This window comes from Oryx dammah, unplaced genomic scaffold (genome assembly GCF_014754425.2).
Source record: "Oryx dammah isolate SB20612 unplaced genomic scaffold, SCBI_Odam_1.1 HiC_scaffold_9, whole genome shotgun sequence".
Classification (NCBI taxonomy): domain Eukaryota; kingdom Metazoa; phylum Chordata; class Mammalia; order Artiodactyla; family Bovidae; genus Oryx; species Oryx dammah.
The window spans coordinates 12,457,739-12,479,925 of NW_024070193.1; the positions used below are offsets into that span (position 1 = coordinate 12,457,739).

Sequence of the window (22,187 nt, forward strand, 5' to 3'; positions counted from 1 at the left end):
AAAGAAACTCGGAATTATCCCAACAGGAAAAAAGAATGAGGTGAAGTAGACAGGAAAAGAGAGTAATCAGAAGTGTGCCTGTGGAAAAAGGGCAGGGGAAGTGCCTGAGAACTACTGGGGCCTGAGGGACCTGGCTCACATCTCAGCTCTGCACCTATGGACAGGGGCCCAGTGCTACACACTTCACCTGCTCACTGTCCTTGGTTGTGAAGGGAAAACAACCAAGGTTCCTGTGCAGCACGTTAAAGAGCTGAGCACAAACCCCAGCACACTAGGGACTCAGCAAAGAGCCAGCTGCAGGAATGCAGGCTCCAGCGGCCAGTGCCACCACCGGCTACCACAAGACCTGGCGTGATGAAGTCAGGGACTCTGACCTTGTCACCTGTAAATGGGCTGCCCCAGTCCACCCACCGCCCACTCACAGCCCATGTGAGACTCTGCAGGCAGAAACTCAAGAAAAGAAGGAAGGAGATTATTACTTATAACAAAGTGACCCAGTCTGGATGCATGCTAACTTGGAATGAGCAATCACTGTGCTGGTTGGGTTACAATTTTTTACTACTGGTTCATTCAGGTTTTACTACTAAAAGTTTGTTCAGGTTTTTCTGTATGCTCTTATAGGAAAATGTGAATGAACTTTTTGGCTAACCTGACTTCACACCATTTAAAAGAGGGCTAAAGGTAAAGATGTTGAGTAAACAAGACAGAAAGGAAAATGTTTAACCTGATTCAGAAAACAAGTTATTTCAGCACTTGTGAGATGTTCTTAACTGAACTCTGAATGAGAACACTGTAATAACAATGAGGATTATGACACTCCCTCCCACTATGAAGGGCCCAACTTGTGCACTGATCCAGCTTCCTTACACACTCTTTCTAATCCCCACAGTCCCAGAAAAATCATCCATCCCATCTTGCTGGGGAAGAAACCAAAGCTTCCAGATATATGTGGGCTGCTCAAGGGCAGTGAAAGTAGTCACTCAGTCATGTCCAACTCTTTGCGACCCGGGCCAGAATACTGGAGTGGGTAGCCTTTCCCTTCTCTGGGGATCTTCCCAACCCAGGTCTCCTGCATTGCAAGCAGATTCTTTACCAACTGAGCTATCAGGGAAGCCCATAAAGACAGACTAAAAGAGGAGAATCATGCAGAGAGGAGAATCCAGGGATCAAACCCAGGTCTCCTGCATGGCAGGCGGATTCTTTACCAGCTGACCCCCAAGGTTCCCTGATAGCTCCATTGGTAAAGAATCCACCTGCAATGCAGGAGACCCCAGTTTGATTCCTGGGTTGGGAAAATCAACTGGAGAAGAGATAGGCTACCCACTCCAGTATTCTTAGGCTTCCCCTGTGGCTAGCTGGTAAAGAATCCACCCACAATGTGGGAGATCTGGGTTCGATCCATGGGTTGGGAAGATCCCCTGGAGAAGGGAAAAGCTACCCACTCCAGTATTCTGGCCCGGGTCTCAAAGAGTTGGACATGACTGAGCCACTTTCACTTTTTCACTTCAAGGGCAGTATGTAGAAGAGGCAGGCATGAAAGCCAGGTCGATGGATTCCAGAGCCAGGGATCCAGGATACTTCATGGAAGTACTAAACTAACTGCAAAGGATTTTAAACAGCTCATTAAAGCAGCAGAGGCTTGACAGGCCCCTATAGGGCAACACAAAAAACAGAGGTATTTATAGGCTAAAAAGATGCATTTCATTACAACTCAGATTATCCCCTAATTCAGACAACTCCCTTTTGCCCCAATTTTACTCCAAATTGGTGAAGTTTCATTATAAATAAAGGAGTAGGGCTTCCCTGGTGGCTCAATGGTAAAGAATCTGCCTGTGAAGGCAGGGGACACGGGCTGGATCCCAGGTTTGGGAAGATCATACATACCTCAGAGCAACTAAGCTGGTGTGCCACAACTACTGAACCTGTGCTCTAGAGTCCGGGAGCCGAAACTATTGAGCCCATGTGTCACAACTGCTGAAGCCCATGCTCCCTAGAGGCCAGGCTCTGCAACAAGAGAAGCCACGGCAATGAGAAGCCTAAGCACCACAACTAGAGAGTAAACCCTGCTTCCAGCAACTAGAGAAAAGCCCACACAGCAATGCAGACCAGCACGGCCGAAAATAAATAAATACTTTTTTAAAAGGAGTAGATCACCATTACTGATAAATGCTACCAGATGAATCAGCATTTAGAAAACCAAAAGCTTTCTAAAAATAATGACCCCCCCAAAAGAACCCCTCATCTTCCTCCATGCTACTGTTGGCCACACTTCTTTCCCCCTTGGATACAATACTAGCCTGTGACAGAATGCTCTTCCTGTGCCTTGGCTGGCACTCCAGGTGTGGGGGAGGAGGGAACAGAGAGCGACATTATTGAGAGCATGTTGGGTGACAGGCCCAGAGATGGCACCTTCACACATGAGCTTCAGCTCCATTCTAGCCATCACTAGATTTCATTATTTTACCAGAAGTGAAGTGACCAGGGAACAAGATATCCACAAGATCTCTAAGCATTACCGCCACAGAGATAATATACTAACTGCAAAGAGGACAATGTACCCTACAAGGGAGAGAGCTAGAAACGCGCCCTCTTTGCCCAGTAACTGACCTTACCACTAACCATGGGACTGCCCGATGTCATGTGTTGCCTGGTACCATGTAACATGAAGCATACAGCACTGCTCATGCAGTGTTCTTACTGCAAAGAAAAGTCATCACAAGCTAATGGTCCCACCACACCAAACTCAGGAAACATAGGGGTCCAGGAAACCGCCCAAACACCTCAATGAAGTAATACCCAGACAACTCCAGAAGATGGGGCGCCATACACAACTGGCCAGGACTCTTTCAAAGGCAATGTCAGTTAACAACAACGGAAAACTATGTGTGTGTGTGTTTGTGTGTGCGCACGCGTGCATGTAGAGGAGATTCTTACAGCCTAAAAGTGACTTAAAATCATAACCAGGGACTTCACTGGTGGTCAAGTGGTTAAGAATCCACCTTGACATGGGTTCAATCCCTGGTAAGGGAACTAAGATTCTACATGCCTTGGAGCAACTAAGCCGGCAGCCAAATAAATGAATACTAAAGAAACCCCGAAAACATAACCAGATGCAATGTGTGGACCTTGATCAGATAAGTTTTTGCAAAATCCCAGCTATAAGAAACCTGTGACAACGGAGGAATTTTTGTGTGTTTGTATGAATACAGACTGGCTATTAGATGATCTTGCAGGGTTATAAATTTTCATAGGTGTGATCATGAAACTGGTTATGAAGGCAACTGTCCTTATTTTTAGGAGACTCAACTGAAGTTTTTAGGGATAAAGTGTGATGCTGGCTTCAGTTCAGTTCAGTCACTCAGTCGTGTCCGACTCTTTGTGACCCCATGAATCACAGCATGCCAGGCCTCCCTGTCCATCACCAACTCCAGGAGTTCACTCAAACTCACGTCCATCGAGTCGGTGATGCCATCCAGCCATCTCATCCTCTGTCGTCCCCTTCTCTGCCTGCCCCCAATCCCTCCCAACATCAGTCTTTTCCAATGAGTCAACTCTTCTCATGAGGTGGCCAAAGTACTGGAGTTTCAGCTTTAGCATCATTCCTTCCAAAGAACACCCAGGACTGATCTCCTTTAGAATGGACGGGCTGGATCTCCTTGCAGTCCAAGGGACTCTCAAGAGTCTTCTCCAACACCACAGTTCAAAAGCATCAATTCTTCAGCGCTCAGCTTTCTTCACAGTCCAACTCTCACATCCATACATGACCACAGGGAAAACCATAGCCTTGACTAGACGGACCTTTGTTGGCAAAGTAATGTCTCTGCTTTTGAATATGCTGTCTAGGTTGGTCATAAGTTTCCTTTCAAGGAGTAAGCGTCTTTTAATTTCATGGCTGCAGTCACCATCTGCAGTGATTTTGGAGCCCAAAAAATAAAGTCTGACACTGTTTCCACTGTTTCCCCATCTATTTCCCATGAAGTGATGGGACCAGATGCCATGATCTTTGTTTTCTGAATGTTGAGTTTTAAGCCAGCTTTTTCACTCTCCTCTTTCACTTTCATCAAGAGGCTTCAAGTTATCTTTAAATGTATCACCCCCTTCTCCCCAAAAACGTATAAAGAGATAAAGTAAATGTGGCAAAAGGTAAACAATTTCTGAATCTAGGTGGAGGGCAGATATGCATTCATTGTATTATTGTCTTTTCTGTATATCTGACATTTTTTAAGATAAATATTGGAAAGCAGTGGGGAGGGGTGATCCCAGGAAAGGTTGTCCCAACATGCATATATCTGTACAGAACACACAGCGGGGCCAGCTCACTGCTTGACAAAATGGCAGGGACTCTTATGTGAGATCAAGATCTCAAAGCTGGGTAGAGTAGTCTGTAATGTTACTTTGGACCTCAGGAAAAAAGCTATCATTTCTCAACACCAGCAGTGTCCTTATAAAACACTGACACTTTCTCCTAACTGGCTAGTGCCCAAATCTGTCACATGAAAATAGGCAGGTAGGTTTATCCAAACTCTATAAATGCTTTTGTTAAAAGGGCAATCCTGTCTATACTTCAGCCAGGATTCTGACGGTGCACGGTGAAGGAGGCTTGAGTAGGCTTTGCATTTACAGGTCCTGAGAGTAAATAACCCTAGTGCCAACATACACATTGGTCAATAATGACCTTCAGCTGATGGCTGGGCCACTCACTTGTGCTGGAACACACAAGGCTGCCCCAGAACTGCTCAGCTCTGCTGTGACTCAGTTAAATCACAGACCATAGATAAAGTCACCAAAACAAGAGGAACTACTTGGCAGGTAGAGCACGGCAAAGGTCCCTCGTTTAAAGCAACTCCTTCTACTTCTACACCCAATGCTTTTCAGAAACACTTCAGAAAACCCAGAAGGGGAAGGCCCTTTAAAAGCTTGTCTCTGAGTTTGTTGGGCTTTCCTTGCACACAGAAGGCACCTCAGCTGAAGCCTCTGGAAAGCTCACCACCTGAACAAGGGGATGCTGACAGTGGCACACGCCTGTGCATGGTGGCTTGTATGTTTGTGTAGCTTAAAGAATCAGCTATACATATCAACTATCACATCAACTCCCAACTGCCTGGCCTGAGACACCTGAAAAGCCCTACACAGTGAGGCACGCATCAGCATGAGAAATCCCCATGAGAATCTAAATCCTCTCCTGAGATATAAGAGGGTGTTCCTTCAGGTGAAAAACACAGCAAGTTGTAAATGGAGAAAAAAAGTGATTTGGGGGATAGAAAAAGAAACATAGAAACAGTGGTCTGAGGGTTCACCAAAATCAGGATGTGAAGGGATTGAAAACGTTACAGCAAGACAACTAGAGACTGAAAAGGAGAGAAAAAGTACCAAACATATACAGTCCAAGATTTGCTGCAAGACTTATGAAGGCCAGGCAACCATACTGTATATGGCCTGTCTAGCAGAGAAATAGATCCATCCTATAGAACAAAGCTGGTCCAACAGGAAAACAGAATAGCACCAGCCCTCAAAACTGGGAAGTTGCCAGAAGTGTCTTGAGTTCACCACACAGGAGGAAAGCACCAGAAGGAAAACGACTGGAACTCCACAGAGGACAGGGGCTGTTAGTTTGACTGCTGAGGAGAGATGACTGGTATTAAAAATATACTTGGGGACTTCCTCGGTGGTCCAGTGGTTGGAACTCCGCCCTTCCACTGCAGAGGGAACAGGTTTCATCCCTGTTCAGATAACTAAGATCTCCATGTTGAATGGCGACCCCCCCCTAAAAAAAGACAGATGAACTATGCTTGAAAAAAGCAATTCCTTCCACTTCTACATCCAATGCATTTCTGAAACACTTCAGAAAACCCAGAGGGGGAAGGCCCTCTAATAATGAAATTGATAAAGAATGAAGTGGCCTCATCTCAACAAACCCAGACCTCCCTCAAAGGGTTACAAGATGAGCAGTCTTGTGGGAGCCTGGCACTCCTGACAGCAGCTGTGCCAGATTGAGGAACAGGTCCTGTGACCAGGAAGATAGCCAAACCCAAGCAGGAGAACCTCCTTGAGACCATCTCTTTCCCCTTCCTTTTCCCCAGCAAAGTTCATTTCAAAATGTAAAGCAGCTTCTAAATGACTTCTCCTCTTCCCAGCTCTGCAAAATGGAAAAGCCCTACAGTTTTATTTCAATAGAACTAACAAGTTTAAGAGAGAAGAAAAGTACTTCCCGGGACTGGTCCTGGCCAGTGGGACTCTCCTTGGCCTGCTGTCTGATTCTAGGTGGGGGGAAAAAGGCTCTCAATTCAAGTCCATGCCTGTGTCCAGGTTAGTCACAGCTCGAGCCTTTCCAACTCTTCTCCCCATCACCCCTACTTATCATTGTCCCAAGACCTACTACCCATTGCCACAAAGTTCCTCCATGTCTAGCTTACACTGAGCAAAAAAAACCCTACTTCTAGTCCTGCCTTTGCATTCAGAATATACCAGCCACAGTGAGATTTGCACTTGTGCTCACACTGAAGATTAAGTACAGAAGTGTTTGTGTCCCTGAAGACTCACAGGGCCAGCACTGTCACTCTGAACTTTCAACCTGGCACACTTCTCAGCTGTGAGCAACTGTGCCCTGTCATAATCACATTTCCCTCTCGGAATCACAAGTATCAAACCCCAGGGAATAAGCGGGGCCATCAGTATCAATCAAACTCATGAAAACAGCCAAAGCTATGCTAATAAATCTTAAGTTAGGGAACAAACCTAACGTGGAGTTCCTTTAGATAGAAAAGAAGTCCAGCTGGAGGAGAGAGACGTGGGGAGAGGAGCGCAGACCCACACAAAGTCTCGAACACATACACATACAGTTCATGCACTCAAGTCAGCAGCTGATTTTGGCTAAGTCGTCACATATTATTACTGTGGGAACAAGTGGGTATTTGTTCAGCAGGGAAAATATAGCAAGGCAACTAGAGATTGAAAAGGAGAGAAAATGTAGCAAATATATATAGTCCAGGACTTGCTGCTAGACTTATGAAGGTCAGGCAACCAGAAAAAAAGTAGTGTCCAAGAACAGCCTCTTCAGGGTTACTTAAAGCCTGGAAGAATTCACCCAAATAAGGAAGGCCTGCATCATAAACAAGCAAAGCTGCAACTCTAGCAACTGGACTCTACGAGACACACGTGGCTGCAGGCTCCTTCCCAGATGCCAAGGAGCATAGTTTTTGCAGGAACTTTCCACTCTGCCCACGTGAGAACAGTAGGGAAGTTTTGAGAAGTCATTTTGGAATGAATACCTCTGTAAAAACTAGCTATAACCCTTCCCTTCCCTGAAATGCAATCACAGGGGAACCAGGCCTCCTATCACTTTAATAAAAGGAAGGATTGTGCACTAAGGAGATATAACCCGTCACCAGTGGTACACATGACAACAAGCTGGAACTTACGGTTTTCCAGAGGGCCTATCGGGACTTTCTTCCTCATCATGAAACTCTCCAGGAAGGGCACCTGATGATTTAGCGCAGAAATTCTAAGACCTCCTCAGACCCTCTGAGTCTGCTTCTCTGTTAAGTTTCTAAAGTTGCCCAAGTCTCACAGAAAGGAAGAATACTTGAAACATAAACAAAAGTGGGCTGGGAAAGGGAACAGCCAGGGGAGACTTGAGATGCAACTTGATTAGGAAAGCTTGGGACAGAGATGGAAGAGGTGAGCCCGTTCAGGCAAAGGAGAAAAAAAAGGAGATGCGGGGAAGAAGGCAGTCTGGGTGGGTCCTGCTCCAACCAAAACAGAAAATTAGGCTGAGGGAGAAGGGGAGATGGGGTAGGCAGTACTGGGAACGGAACGCACGACCTAACAAGTCCGGTATTGCAAGGTGACAGGACAGGATTTACATGCAAACGGGAGACAATAAATTCTGACGTAAAGGTGAAGAAAAAAAACAAAACACTCAGTAGCAGACTGGGGAATGGGGATTCAAAGTGTGAAGAGGAGGCTAAGAAGAGACTTTAAGAGGAGGCTGAAAGGAATATGCCACCTGCGGGTCACGGCCGTAGGCTGTCAAGTGAGGTAGCTTTAATTCGCGATGATACGGTTGCAGGGGGACATCTCAGAAGAGAGGCGTGCGTGGTGTGAAAAGAGGAGCAGGAGTGACCCCTGACTAGAGGCTGACGCGGTAAGATGAGGAACTCAGGACCCTGGGTCTGGGGCCAGAGCTCCCCGTTGTCTGGGAATGCCCAGCCTGGGCTCGCGCGAATAAGGAACCTTCGTCAAGGGGCCCAAGGCCTGAACCCCTCAGACAGGAGGGTCCCTGAGGCCGGTGGGCCAGAAGCTTGAGGCGCAAGGCCTCAGGAGGGGCGGGGGTCCCGGACTCACGCATCAACGTGCTGAAGGCCACGACGCCGAGCAGCCCCTGCAGGAAGATGCCGAAACTGTGCATGAGCGCGCCGCTCTCGCAGCGGCCCGCTCCGGACGCGACTGTGGAGGGCGGCCCTCCCGGCAGTGAGTGGCTCGAGTTCCCGGCAGGGCCCTGCATAGCGGGCCTGGCGAGGGGCGCTGGGCGCCGCCGCCCGCCCGCCCGCCGGGCCTCCCAATCTGCTGGGGCCGCGCCACCGAGCCCAGAGCCCCAAGTCCGAGCCGGGAGCCGGTACCTCAGCCCCGCGGCCGACTCAGCGCCGCGCGTAACGCGACGTCTGAGACCGCAGCTCCTGATTGGCCAGACCGGGCGTGGAGGCGGGCCTTGGCCGCTCCTGCTCTCGCTCTCGAAGGGCGGGGCTCCGATCGGCGAGGGGGCGGTGTCTCGGGTCCCCACCACAGGTAGGACGGACCAGGTGAGGCGGGCTACTCAAACCGGATTGAGAGTCCCGCCCTGGACCCTGAGCTCCTGGTCCTGAGGGCAGAAGCAGGGAAGATCTGTCTAAAATCCTTTTCCCTCCAAGATAAACCCCTCACCCCTGAAGAATTTGTGAAAAAATAGTTAACTCCTCCCTCAGATTCCGATTCAGTTGTTCTGAGAGGTAGCCAATAACTTGCATTTCGGCAAGCAGCTTGGATTATTCTGAGGCAGGTCGTTGAGGAAAACTGATATTCCTTTCAACCCAGACGTTCGGCGTCCTGCCTTTCTTGTTAGTACCAATATACTGGCCAAAGGTTAATCTTTTAAGATTTGTGTGTGTGTGTGGGGGGGGGGGGGATGTGGACTGTTTTTAAAGTCTTTATTTAACGTTTTACAATATTGCTTTTATGTTTTGGGTTTTTGGCCAGGAGGCATGTGATATCTTAGCTCCCCGACCAAGGATGGAACCTGCACCCTCCTACATTGGAAGGTGAAATGCTAACCACTGGAGAGCCAGGGAAGTCCCCAAGAGGCATAGCTTAAATTCATCAGGCCCCAATCCACTTTTTCCCCCATAAACGTAATTTACATTGTCATTTTCAATCTAACTGCCTTCATTTAGAAATATATGGGGTATATACTGTAAACATGTGAATATATCCCCACCTTGTTAATTTTGAACGTGATTCATAAAAAACCAGGTTGCTGGTATTTTCAGTCTCCAGAGCCTTCCTCCATATAAACACATTTATTCTCATTCAACTCTGATTGCTTGGAACTTGCTCTCTTCCTCAACTAGGACCTCTAGTCCCCATTCTGTCATCTACTCTCTGTCACCTCTGGCTTTTCTCCATACATCTCTTGTTCTCAGGTCCCTGACCAGGATTGCACCCACTTAATGCCAAAGTACACAGTATTATTCCAGTAGACATTGGGGTACATTTGTTGAACAATAAAAATCAAATCTAGGGAAACTTTCGCTTAAGATAGCCATCAAGAAATTTCAATTTTAAAAAATCCAATTACATAAAACATTAAATGCTATCCAAAAGCTTTCTTGGTTAATAGGAATACTAACTTATCTGGGGAACACAAATGCTAATTGGTACCTTAGAGGCAATTCTCCAGCCCTTCTCTTAAAAAAAATGTACTTCCACACCTCTGTGCCTATACATAGCATTCTAGCTACATGGAATAGTTTCCTTTTCCCTGCATCATGAACTGCTACTCATGCTTCATGCATCCAGATTACTTTGTGTGTGCTGGCTGCTCCACTGGAACTTTTCAGACTGCTAAAGTTTTAGCAGTCTAGACTGCTAGACGGCCGTACACACCTCTCTCTTTCAGCTGAGTGTGAGCCTCTTGAGGACAGGAACTGATTTTTATTCACACTTTTGAATCCAACATAGTGCCTGGCACAGAGAGCATGCAACAAAATGCTTTTTTAAATTAAACTGATTTTTAATTTATAAAATTTAAAACTCTCCACAAGTAGCGACCATGGGAAAATACAGAAAATGATTAAGAAAATAAACAGGTAAGGAAAAATTGCATTACCGTTGTCTTAAGTCTAGAAAGTCCCTTACGGGTATGCTCAAGTTACAGTTCATGTTTATAGAGAACCCATCAGTAGGATGTGTACTTAGAGCAAAAGAGACTGCAGTTGGGCGTAAGGAGATTACTGATTGCTTGAAGACACAGCTCAAAGAAAATTACACAGAGAGCTGAAAAAAGCATTTTTTGACAAAGCAGTGCTCTGCACATCCAGATGCGGAGGAATCCTAAGGCCAGTTGCTGCTGTTCCAAGGCAAAAGTAAAAACCAACAGTCTTCAGAGATCAGGAGCAGAGTCCCCAGTGACAGGAGGAAGCTCACTCTGGGAAATTCTGCTCTCCCTACCTTTTCTGAACTGCAGTTAAAAAGCACCCAAATCCAGAGGGGAAAAGATCAGACGGCAAGAGAGATGGAGAGAATTCTGGAAAGGTTAATTTTATTGAAGCACGAACTTTCTCCTCCATTCAGAGATGATTCTCTGAGGTCCCACTGGAAAGTTCTGAAGGATTTACTCTGGTCAAGACGCCTTCCTTGCTGTCAAAGGAAGTTAAATATATACCTTAAGACCTGTTTTAATTTTCTGACAACCACTTAAAACTGTCGTAATATACCACACATTTATATACACTCTTATTCGCAAACCAAAAAAAAAAAAAAAAAAACCACTGCGCAAAATATTCATCCAAAATAGTTATTTCTTAATCCCTTGAAGTTATACTATCCAATTTGATGGGAGTTATTTTAATAGGTATTCTTCCGCATATTTCTTAAATGTACTTTATCCTCAATGCATAACTTTTAAATTTAAGAGAAAAACAGCAAGCAGGAAGGATACAATGCAATATGCATTTCATTTTGTTCCAAACAAGCAGCTTAAAAAAAAGAAGAAAAAAAAAAAAAGGACAACATCCATTAACAAAGTGCATCAATTCCAATGAGTTAGAGTTAGAAAGAGGCCTAAGGACAGTGCTGGAACCAGCCAGAAGTCCCACCCTGGCAGGCCTCTGATTGTCTTCAGAGTATTCAACCAAAAAAAAAAAAAAAAAAAAGAATAAGAAGAAGAGGAAAATAAACAAGCACTTTAAAATCTCAGGAGAAACATTCAAAGTCCACTTCCCTAGAGATTTCTTGCAAAAGAAGCTAAGGAACTGTCCAGTTTTAACTATGTCTTAACTCTGTTATCTTCCTCAATCATCTGCTTTGTGACTGGATTTGCCCCAAGAGCCTATCCTCATTCTTTCAACACTATTTGCCCACATCCATTCTTCCTAGATTAACTAAAACATATAGAAACCCTTAGGAATGAATTCCCACACATCTTGTGAACAGGCACACCTATTAGCAACGGTATTAAAGCTTCATTTCACTAGCGAGCGTCACCCTTTGCCTTCCGAGAGCTCTGGGTCCCAGTTTTGCTGCTGGAGTTAAAGACATGTCCAACAAGGCTGTGGCTTGTTTCCCTTTGAAGACAGTCCTTTGTGATAGGTCCTGGCACCAGGACAGACCCAAATGGTATATCAAGTCAGAAGAGACATAACGGAATGGAGTTTCATTTCTCCAACCCCTATTCCTGGTTTTGCCGGTTCTTGCAAAAATCTTAAGACTTCTGAAACATGAGAATGAAGAAAACTGATCTCTAGTGCACTTAGGGCCCATCAGCTTCTATACCTTCACCCCAAGGCTCCCTTTAGAAACAGAACTAGCTGTGAAACCTGCAACAGGTACAGAGGAAATCCCAGGCAAGCAGGCTTGGAACCAGATCCATCTGGACTGGGCTGGACTTTAGAACTCTTCTTCCAAAACTCCAAGTCCATAGGAGGCTCATTTAGATAAATTCAAACTTCTAAAATATGCACATCCTCACACAATGGGAGAGAATCATAAAAATTCACTAGGAAAACACTGTAACGTGAATAAAATCAAGGAAGAATTACACTTGCAAGAAAGTGATTGATTTCTTTTCTGTTTTGCAGGAGCCTCTGTCCTACAGGGTTTCTGAGCCAGCATCATGACTATGACACATGCTTACTTACACTGGACCCAAAGACCAAAGACATTCAAATTTTTAAAGGGGGTACACAGTCCCCATTAAGATTTATACTTCATTTGTTAGTCCTGCCTTCTCCATCTTCAAAAGGCCAACTGATAACACTGAACACTTTTGAACTTCCACATACATACACAGCTACACAAAATCCCCAATATACACCACTGAAGTTCAAACCTGGTGTCTGTTTCCACTGTCAAGGCTATGCTCCTAACAACTCTCTCAGAGCATCTGTGGGCATCAATCAAACCAGTACACGGTGTCTTACGGCAAAGTCTTTGGTGATAGGTGCCAAGTAAATCTATGATAGTTTTCCCAATGTCCCCATTTAGTTAAATCTCACAGTTCCCTGATGTTCTATGTGTGCCCCAGAGATACTTTTCAGCTTGAGGGAGGGGATGGTTCTGAATACTATCTAACCTGAGCCCTCCTAAAGCTTTCACTCTGTATTCAGGTGCTGTATTAGCGACAATTGGGATAAGAGAACAAGTAAAATGTATTCAAGTCCTCAGGAAGCTTTGGTCCAATGCCCTCTCTCTCATAGTGAGAATGATTTTGCTTTCAGGAGAAGAAATATATAAACGTCAAGTTCTGAACTGGTATTCCATGTCTGCCTCTATCATAATTCAATAAATATTTACCCAAGAAGCCCAACTCTTCCAGAGGTTGGTAACTACCTTTTTCTGACCTCATATATGCTGGGTGGCACCTACATCACTAAAAAAAGGCAGACAAGACAAAAGTGTCCTCCCACCCCATTAGCACATTTCCTGCATTAGCCACCTCAATTCTGCTTCAACTGAGAGATGGAGGTAGGTAGTTTACAAATAAAAAGCAGCATGAGTTCCCAGAAGCCCACAAAATAAAGTCAAAATGTCATAGCAAACCTTCACGGGCGATAAAAGGTTTCCCTAACACACTGACACTACAATAAGAGGTCTATGTTGGTTAATCAACTTCAAAGTCCAGAAGTATGATATAATCCATTCACCTGTTTCCAAGCTTGTCAACTCAGGATCAAAAATTGATGCTGGAAAACTTTCTGACTTTAGGGAGGCTATTGAGCCAGCTGAAGGTGAAATTTAGACAAATGCAGTCCCTCATAATGTACCTCTCACAAATTTAAGAGGTTGGTATCTTTAAAAACAAAGTTCACATACCTATAGGCAATATACAAACATTTTACCCAACATGTTTGCGTATTATCAGGTTTAACATCTGTTTTAGAATCAAAAGAATCAGACCATCACTACTGTCCAGTCCAGCCCCAGCAACATTGAGGCAAATGGAGTTTTATACTTTAAAAGCCCTTTTATACTTTGAAGTTAAAGTCACTCAGTCGTGTCCGACTCTGCCACCCCATGGACTATACAGTTCATGGAATTCCCCTGGCCAGAATACTGGAGTGGGTTGCCTTTTCCTTCTCCAAGGGATCTTCTCAACCCAGGGATCGAACCCAGGTCTCTCACATTGCAGGTGGATTCTTTACCAGCTGAGCCACAAGGGAAGCCCAAGAATACTGGAGTGGGTAGCCCATCCCTTCTCCAGCGGATCTTCCTGACCCAGGGATTGAACCAGGGTCTCCTGCATTGCAGGCAGATTCTTTACCAACTGAGCTACCAGGGAAGGTTTTCCTACTTTAAAATTCCCAAATAATTATCCTCTCTTATGTGATATCTGGGAGGAAGGGCTGGGGGTATATCATGCTTCTTTACTGTAGTTGCCTGATAAACTATTATCTTGGTATGAGAATGCAAAACAATATTAACAAAAACCCTACTGACTTGTCCAGTTTAGAGTCAGCTTCTCTCTAGGAGAAAGCTGAGCTTGATTAATCATGGTGTAAACAGACAAGCTGGCTAGGGTCTGACTCTGATCAGAGACTGCACTTAGGTCCGTGCATTTCGTCTTTCAGGGGCTCTGCCCTCTCACTTGTGAAGGGAGGTGTTTTAAATTCTATGGTTTCTGAAGAGGTCAAAAGAGAGATAATATATTCATTGTTACATTTGGTAAATTTTCTCTTAGAAAATAAATACCACTTTCCTAAATAAGACAACAATGTTAATCAATTCCAGACTTTTCTGTTCCACTGATCTACTTCAAGGAACTCCTTGCCATAGTGTGTTGACTGCTGCGCTCTCAGAAAACATTATTATGCAAGATACCTGCTCCCCAAACTTGATCTACTTAAGACTAATTGTTCCCAAGCATCCTATATATGTCTCTTGCAGTGGCACAGAATCAATCAAAACTTTAAAAACTGGATCTCCCAATACATTCAAACAGATTAATTTTACTTAAATCTTCTTCCCAGGTATATCTGGTAGTAACCTAAGCAAAGAGTTGATGAATTAATAAAGAGTTTGGTTGGAGGGCTTGAACTAAAGTGGTTCATAAATTATCCAATAAAGAGAAGAGTAAGACTACAAAATGTTTGCCAAGGTCCAAAAAAAAGGTGGAACACCAGGGAAGAAAAGGAAAAAAATCACAATCAGTTTAAATTTGTAACAAAATTACCTTATATTTGTATAACTGTTTAGAATTTACCCACTTTGTAGTTTTAAAACATTTTCAAATCTTGAAGAGGAATGATTAGGTTATAAATTTGTAGGTAACTAGGATACTTAAAAAAAAAGAAAAACCATTCAGCAAAGCAAACCATTTAAAAGAAGCAACCTATGTATGTATCTTTCCTCATTCCTCATGGCAGAAACAGTACAGTAAATGCTATTCTTCTATAACAGCCAACAGCCAGTGCAATCGTAAGTGAAAATTTTTCTGTTTAACGTCAGTCAAGTTGAGCTGGGTCAAAAGAAACAGTTAAAAGGAAACTGAGTTTTTGAGTGGGAGCTGACTGTAGAATACATTCAATTTAAAGGTTCAATAAAAGAAAATGTAAATGTGACTAGTCAAAGATGTTTCTAGAATCCTTAACCATCTCTCGATCTTTATCCGGCCGCTAAGGACATACTGTGACAGAAACTTGATGCTCTGCATCACTTCCCCCCTCCGCCAAAATGTATTTTCTCTTTTGTGCTTCTATACTATCTGTCTAGAGACACTGAGAAAAATGGGGAAATGGGCTTTAACTGTGGGTCCAGGAAACACCTACTGATTTTTACACAAAGTAAGGACTCTCAAAATGGAAGTTGGACAAATAACTGTAGAGAAAAGTAAATACAAAATAAAAGCTATGGAAGTCCCTCTGAGAACTAGTGGGGAGAGAGCAATTCAACTTAAAACAGCAACAGTCTTTGAGATACTACTTGAAACAGGCAGCCCAACCGAGGTCAGGATGGAAAACAATGACAGTAGAGTTCTTAGATCAGTCAGTTAAGGAATTGGTGTAAGTGCCACACATTACTCTTAAGAAAGAAAACTGTCTTTTTCCTCCAACTTCTGTCATAGTTTTAGTGTTCATGTAGCTTAAAAATGGCATCATTAAAAAAAACCTCAGACAGGGCTACGAGCTCAATTATCAACAGAGGTAGTAAACAAAGGAACTCCTAAGAATAGATTTTAAAATGGATCAAAGTGTGACTGTACATTCAAAACCCTAGAGCCACATAATCATCCCCAAAATGAACCGTTTTAATTTAAAAAAGCTTTAAAACACATGACAATGAAGCACTGATGTGCCTGAGGCACAGTCCCAAATCAGTGCTGACTTAAAGCTATGTCCTCTCTTCCCAAGAAAGAGAAAGCAGAGAACAAAGTTCCAACTACAATGGGAAGGAACAGAGAGAACAAAAAGAAAATCAAAAGGGTGCTTGCCAGCAGCCTCGATTATTCTTCGTTTCCAGGCCACACCAGTGGAAATGCTTATTCTTCTCATATGAGTCTTTTCTTCACAATCTTTATTTTTTTTTAAACTGCAATCTGATGAACAAGAGATGCCCACATTTTCACTGGCAGGAGAGCCACTTTTGTGCAGTTTTTGCTTCCTCGGTGTGGGTCCTCCTTCCCTGAAAGTGCAAAGAGAGCAAGCCAACACCTGCAGGCCCAGAGCCCTGGGACTATTTCAGCTCCACTTGTAGAGCAGGGCGAGGGATTTGCTGCATTTGTGCTTCAAAGAGACAGCCTACTTTGGTTGTCCTTCTCAGTTGGCAAACTGTTCATAAAAAGCGAACTTGATCCTCTCTATGTGATGGCAAAGTTTGATAGCAGGGCCCAGTTTTAAGTCCATGCACTCTTGAACAGTGGGAAGAGTAAGGAGCAATAGGGCCTGCCCATCAATTTCCTGTTAAAGCATAAAATACAAATTATCTATGATGTGCACACGAATGGCAGCTCAACCATGACAGCCCTGGTTCACTTTGTTTTGTCAAAATCAGGGTCCCTGTGCTTTTCATTACTTTTTCTCCTTAAATAAGTATCACACATTTCCTTTTAAGTACCTCTCATGGTCCTCTATACTAATCAATCTTCAGAATGAATAATAAAAGTTTTACCACAGGTAAGAATCTATCCTGTTCTGCAGAAACCCAGTAAACTAACTAGCCTTGTAATTGACAACTAAATGTGTTGAAAGAATCATCTTTTTAGAGGAACTTTCCTAAATCTGAAAGAAAATATTACCTATAAACTACAATGTTTTCCTGCTCTGTAATTCATAAAAGCCTGAGAAGCTTTTCAAAGATGTTCAGTTGTGAATCTCCTCAATTATCAAAACAAAATTTATTTCACTGTTTAACGTCACAGACTATTTCTGTTAGATCCTAACATATTATAGATGTTAATTCTTTTTTTAAATAAGCAAATCATTATTTTGGCATAAGAGGATAATTAAGTATAGCATGCTTGACTTTAAGTTATTTAATGGGGGATACAAACAGACTCTTAGGAAAAATAAGACTGCAGTAACAATCTGCTTCAACTGTGAAGGAAGTCAGATAAATAACTTTTTATCACGTTTCTATCCTAAACAGGGAAATCATTTTTTATTTTTGGATAGAAGTATTTTTCCTAAGACTTTTAAATAAATTGCTATTGCTATTATATCCATAGTCCTTTGCTAAAGAGACGCATTACTAAAAACTAAAGGTCTCTGTGATACCTGGTCTAGGAATATTCTTGCTAACGGAGCACAGTCTGTGGATCGGATGAACCGCACAACGTCCGCCACACTCCACTTCAGGGGGTTACTGTCCAGGTGAAGCCTTTCAGCAACTTCAATCCTTATTTCCTTCATTTCCCACAACAAAAGCAAAACAAATGGTGTTAGAGCTACTCCATTCTAAGAAAGTCTCTACAGAAAAAGTCATAACCCTTTAAAAGGCAGAATTCAAAGTGCTTTTAGGACATGATTTCTCCCAGCAAATATGCAAAGGTCCAAACACATTAGGCACTGAGAAACTGTTTGTCTTTTATAATAAGAAATATCAATGGACAAGAATGTATCTCAAAGTTTCAATACAAATAATGTGGATAATTTAACAGTGGAAAATAGTTTAAAAAAATCTCCCATTTGTTCCTTGGTTTATTTTAGCTCATGCTCTGTCAGGGTGCAGAAGTGAATGGGCTGGTATTTCCAATAAGAGAAGGCTTAACTAAATTATCAGAAGAAATCATTTTTAACCACTTCTGTTCACAGACTGTATTTTAAAAGCAATCCAAGTTTAAAACACTAACTTAGCTTCCATTCTCATAATGTGTGTATGTGTTATATAATATGCATATATCAATCTACCAACAAAATGGTTTAACAGGAGCCAAAAAGATAAATACTTTATTTCTACAAAACCATATATATCATGAAAAATATCAAAAAGACAGTTTTCCCTAAACTAAACAACTAAGAGACTACTAGTAAACTACCAATGAAACTTTTGTAACTTAAAATAAGCTGTCGTTCTGAAGGACTTTCCTCCTGATAAGGATTATTATTATCTAATCTCCAAATAATCCTTGAAATGCAAGTAAATCTGAATTTGGGATCTTTGAAAAAGAGACTCAGGAAATTCAACTGATGCCATATTGAAATAAGTGTAATGCCAATATCATTCACCATTAGATTGTCAAGGGAAATTGTCAAGGGAGAAAAAAGAACACTGTAGTTTTAAAATGGGTACCTTTGGTGAAGGAGGTTTATTCTCATCATCAGAAAATGAAAAAGTGCGAAGTTCTCTTTTTCTTCTCTGTCTGTCTGGAGGCAGTGATGTGGATATCTCACTTTGGGTGGGGGAGGAGGAGCATGACTTTTTTTCTGACATTTCTGACTCTTCCTGGAGCTCATCCTGCTGCTCAGATGTACTACCTTCACTTAGGGAATCGTCATCTCCTTCATCTGGGTCCTCCTCATCTTCACCCCCACTTCCCTAGAGGACAAGGGGAGATGTATCACTGAAATTGCACACAAATCAGTTCCTGGACCACAAAACCATCTTCCATGGGCTAGAGATTCGAATTTTAAAAAGACCTGCAGATATTCTTTCTGTTTGAATTGTAAAGTAGGGATCTCTTGGCTTAAAGACATTACTGGTACATCACACATCTCGTACCTGGGGAGAGCCTGCTGGTGTATTATCAACAGATGCAGAGGAGCGTTTCTTCTTATGAACAAAAACATTTTTTCGCCTCTTTCTCCTCTTACTCGCTTTTTTCAGGGCACATGCTAAGTTACTATGCCCACCAGGTGGTCTCCCAATTCTTTTATTTTTCTTCTTTCCGTAGTAGTGTGCTAAATGTGTATGACAAAGAAAAATGAAGTAGTTTCATTATTTTTGTGTACCTCAAACCACAAGAGATTCCACTATCATAACACAAAATGGATACAGAGTATTTAAGGTTAAATTCCATATAATGGAATAATCTTAACTGTGTAGATTCTGAATGTACAGTTCAATTAGTAACTGTCAAATGCATAAACCTAGATAATCCTATCAAGATATAAAATATCCCCATCAATGGAGACAGTTCCCAGTGTCACACTCCCTCATCAGTCCCCCTCACCAGAAGTAACCATTATTCTAATTTCCGTCACTATAGGTTAGTTTTGCCTCATCTAAGGAATCATTCAGTAAGTACTTTTTCCAACAAGGCTCCTTTTCACTCAGCAGAATGTTTCTGAGTTTCATTTATGCTGTATGTGTGAGACGTTCATTTCTTCATATTGATGAATAGCATGCTATTGTATGAATGTACTGGCTTATCTATTCTCCTGCCAACAGGCACCTGGCTGTTTCCAAGTTTTGGAATTATTAGGTTGCAGTGAACATTCTTGTACAAGGCTTTTAGTGGGCATGTTTTCATTTTCCTTGGGTCAATACCTAGGAATGGAATTGTTGGATCATATGGTAGACACAGAAGAAACTGGCAAGTTTTCCAAGAGGGTTATGTAATTTTACATTCCTACCAGCAATGTACGAGAGATCGAGCTGCTGCTCAGTTCACCGCTGCTGCTCAGTTCACTGCTGCCAATGTGTGGGATTGTCAGTCTTTTTTCATTTCAGCCAATCCAGTGGATACATAGTAATTTCTCATCATAGTTTAAACCTGCATTTCCCTGGCAACTAATGCTATTGGGCACATTTTCATGTGCTTTTGGCAACTTTTTTGGTGAAGTGCCTATTCAAGTCTTTATTCACTTTTTAAAACAGTTTTCTCCACTTATTTCATTTTTTAAAAATTGAGATGTAATTCACATAACATAAAACCCATCATTTGTTAGTGTACATATTCAGTGGTTTTTAGACACAGATAAATCCACCACCACTATCTAATTTCCGATTAATTCCTTTTTATCTTATTTTTAAATTGAGATAAAATCACATGACAACTAAACATATAAATATGTACAACTGAGTGCTATTAATGTAGTCACAATGTTGTACAACTACCAGCTTTCTCCAGTTTCAAAACTTCTCTTTTTAGTGAGTTGTGAGTTTTTAATATATTCTGGAGACAAGTTCTTTGTTGGATATGCGTATTAAGAACCTTTTCTCCTCTGTGCCATTCAGGGATGCCAAAACAAACAATAAATGAGATCTTTTCTCCAAGACTGTGTACTGTCTTTTCCTTTTTATAAATACTATCATTAAAAGAGCAAAAGTTTTAACTTTGTAGTGTTGAATGTATTAGTTTTTCCTTCAGGTTAGTTAGTGAATTCTGTGTCCTCTCTAAGCAACTTTTACCTAGCTCAAAATCTTGAGGTACTTTTCTTGTTTTCTTCTAGAAGCTTTATAGTTTTAGTTTTACAAGAGGTCTATGACACACCTTGATTTAATTTTTGTCTATAGTGAGGTGGAGCCAAAGAGTTTTGTTTTTGCCTTTTCAATTTGGATGTCCAATTGTACCAGTGCCATTTGTTGAAAGAAATCCCTTTCCCATTAGTCATTTTTGTTGAAAATCTTGTAGCTACATGTTTGTCTCTTTCTGGACCCTCTATTCTGTCCCATCACTCGATTTGACTATTCTTTCATCAATACTACACTCTTGATTTCTACAGTTTATGGTAAAACTTGAAGTCAGACAGAGTAAGTCCTCCAACTTTATTCTTCTTTGTCAGAATTGTTATGACTATTTTTAGGTCCTCTGTATTTTCATATAAATTATAGAATGTATAAATACTTCAAAAAATAACACATATATAGTTTAACTCTGAGCTATACATTAAAGTAATATCAAAATATAATGTAGTTTTTTAATGAATATTAAAGAATATAAATCCATTTGATATTACTTAAATTACTAATTGGGAAAAATTATAAAGACTCCTAAAATCTAGGCTAATTTCAATTATCTCATTGTGAAAAATAAATTCAGACAAAAAGTGTAACATAATCCAAATAATACCAAAGGCTCAAATTGGTGTGCTTAAAACATGTGCTTATATGAACAGTACATTTCACTTAGCTCCTAATCATTGCAATCTGCCTAAGTGCTGAATCTGACACAATAATAATAAGCTAGACAAACCTTGCTCTTAAGAAGTTTACATTCCAATAAATATAAGTGGAAACAAGAAGGTGAGACTCTCATATGATTTTGTGATTCATATACTGATTAGAAAACCTGTCATGCTAAATATGGACCTTGGATAAGCAGCATCACCAGCATCTGGGATCTTGTTGGAAATGAAGACACTTAGGCCCCAGATACACCCTGAAGAATCAGAATCTCCACTTCACCAAGATCCTTAGGTGATTTGCCCACATGATAAAATTAAAGACACACAAAATTACAGTGCGATAAGAGAAATCTTCATGTTTAAAAGGGTAAAATCCACCTCTATATTAATTCTCCTACGTATTTCAGGGCTTGTAGGATTTAAAGAAAAGTAGGATCAGAATTTTGTCTCTGGGTAACAATGCCTTGACAAGACTCCAAATTAAGATCTTCATTTTGGGGACCTCCCTGATGGTCCAGTGGCTAAGACACAGAGCTCCCAATGCAGGGGGCCTGGGTTCGATCCCTGGTCAGAGAACTAGATCCCACATGCTACAACTAAAGATCCTGTGTGCCACAACTAAGATCCCGTGCAGCAAAATAAATAAATATTAAAAATTTTTCATTCTGTATGATTTTTTCTTTTTGTAGCTTCACAGGGAAAAGATAAGCATGAGAGGTAGCAGGTGTTGTTACAACACGCTCCTGCCTCTTCCCTCGAAGTCTGCACGGCTGGGCTGCTTCCTTCAGGCTGTTACCCGTCAGGAAGCCTTCCTTGGCCACCGGTATGAACAGCATCCCAACGTTAGCCTTCCTCACTCTCCTACTTTGCTCCATTTTTCTCCACAGTACTGTTTTTTCACTTGTTTACTATCTGTCTTAGCCTTCCTCACTCTCC

At 42.1% G+C, this 22,187-nt stretch overlaps 2 protein-coding genes across 7 annotated transcripts in view; both read right to left on the minus strand.

The window, feature by feature from the left end:
- LOC120868379 (store-operated calcium entry regulator STIMATE) overlaps positions 1–8,632 on the minus strand; it is a 54,096-nt gene extending 45,464 nt beyond the window's left edge. The window contains exon 1 of the mRNA XM_040247181.1: positions 8,344–8,632. Coding sequence (XP_040103115.1) covers positions 8,344–8,503 — 160 coding nt within the window. The 5' untranslated portion in view covers positions 8,504–8,632. The remainder of the gene's footprint in view (positions 1–8,343) is intronic.
- Positions 8,633–15,166: 6,534 nt separating this feature from the next.
- SFMBT1 (Scm like with four mbt domains 1) overlaps positions 15,167–22,187 on the minus strand; it is a 114,190-nt gene continuing 107,169 nt past the window's right edge. For all 6 annotated transcript variants that reach the window (XM_040247184.1, XM_040247183.1, XM_040247187.1 and 3 more), the window contains 4 exons: positions 18,904–19,082; positions 18,475–18,720; positions 17,460–17,588; positions 15,167–16,643 (listed from right to left, as the gene is read on the minus strand). In XM_040247184.1, the coding sequence (XP_040103118.1) occupies positions 16,503–16,643; positions 17,460–17,588; positions 18,475–18,720; positions 18,904–19,082 (695 nt within the window). In that variant the 3' untranslated portion in view covers positions 15,167–16,502. The remainder of the gene's footprint in view (positions 16,644–17,459; positions 17,589–18,474; positions 18,721–18,903; positions 19,083–22,187) is intronic.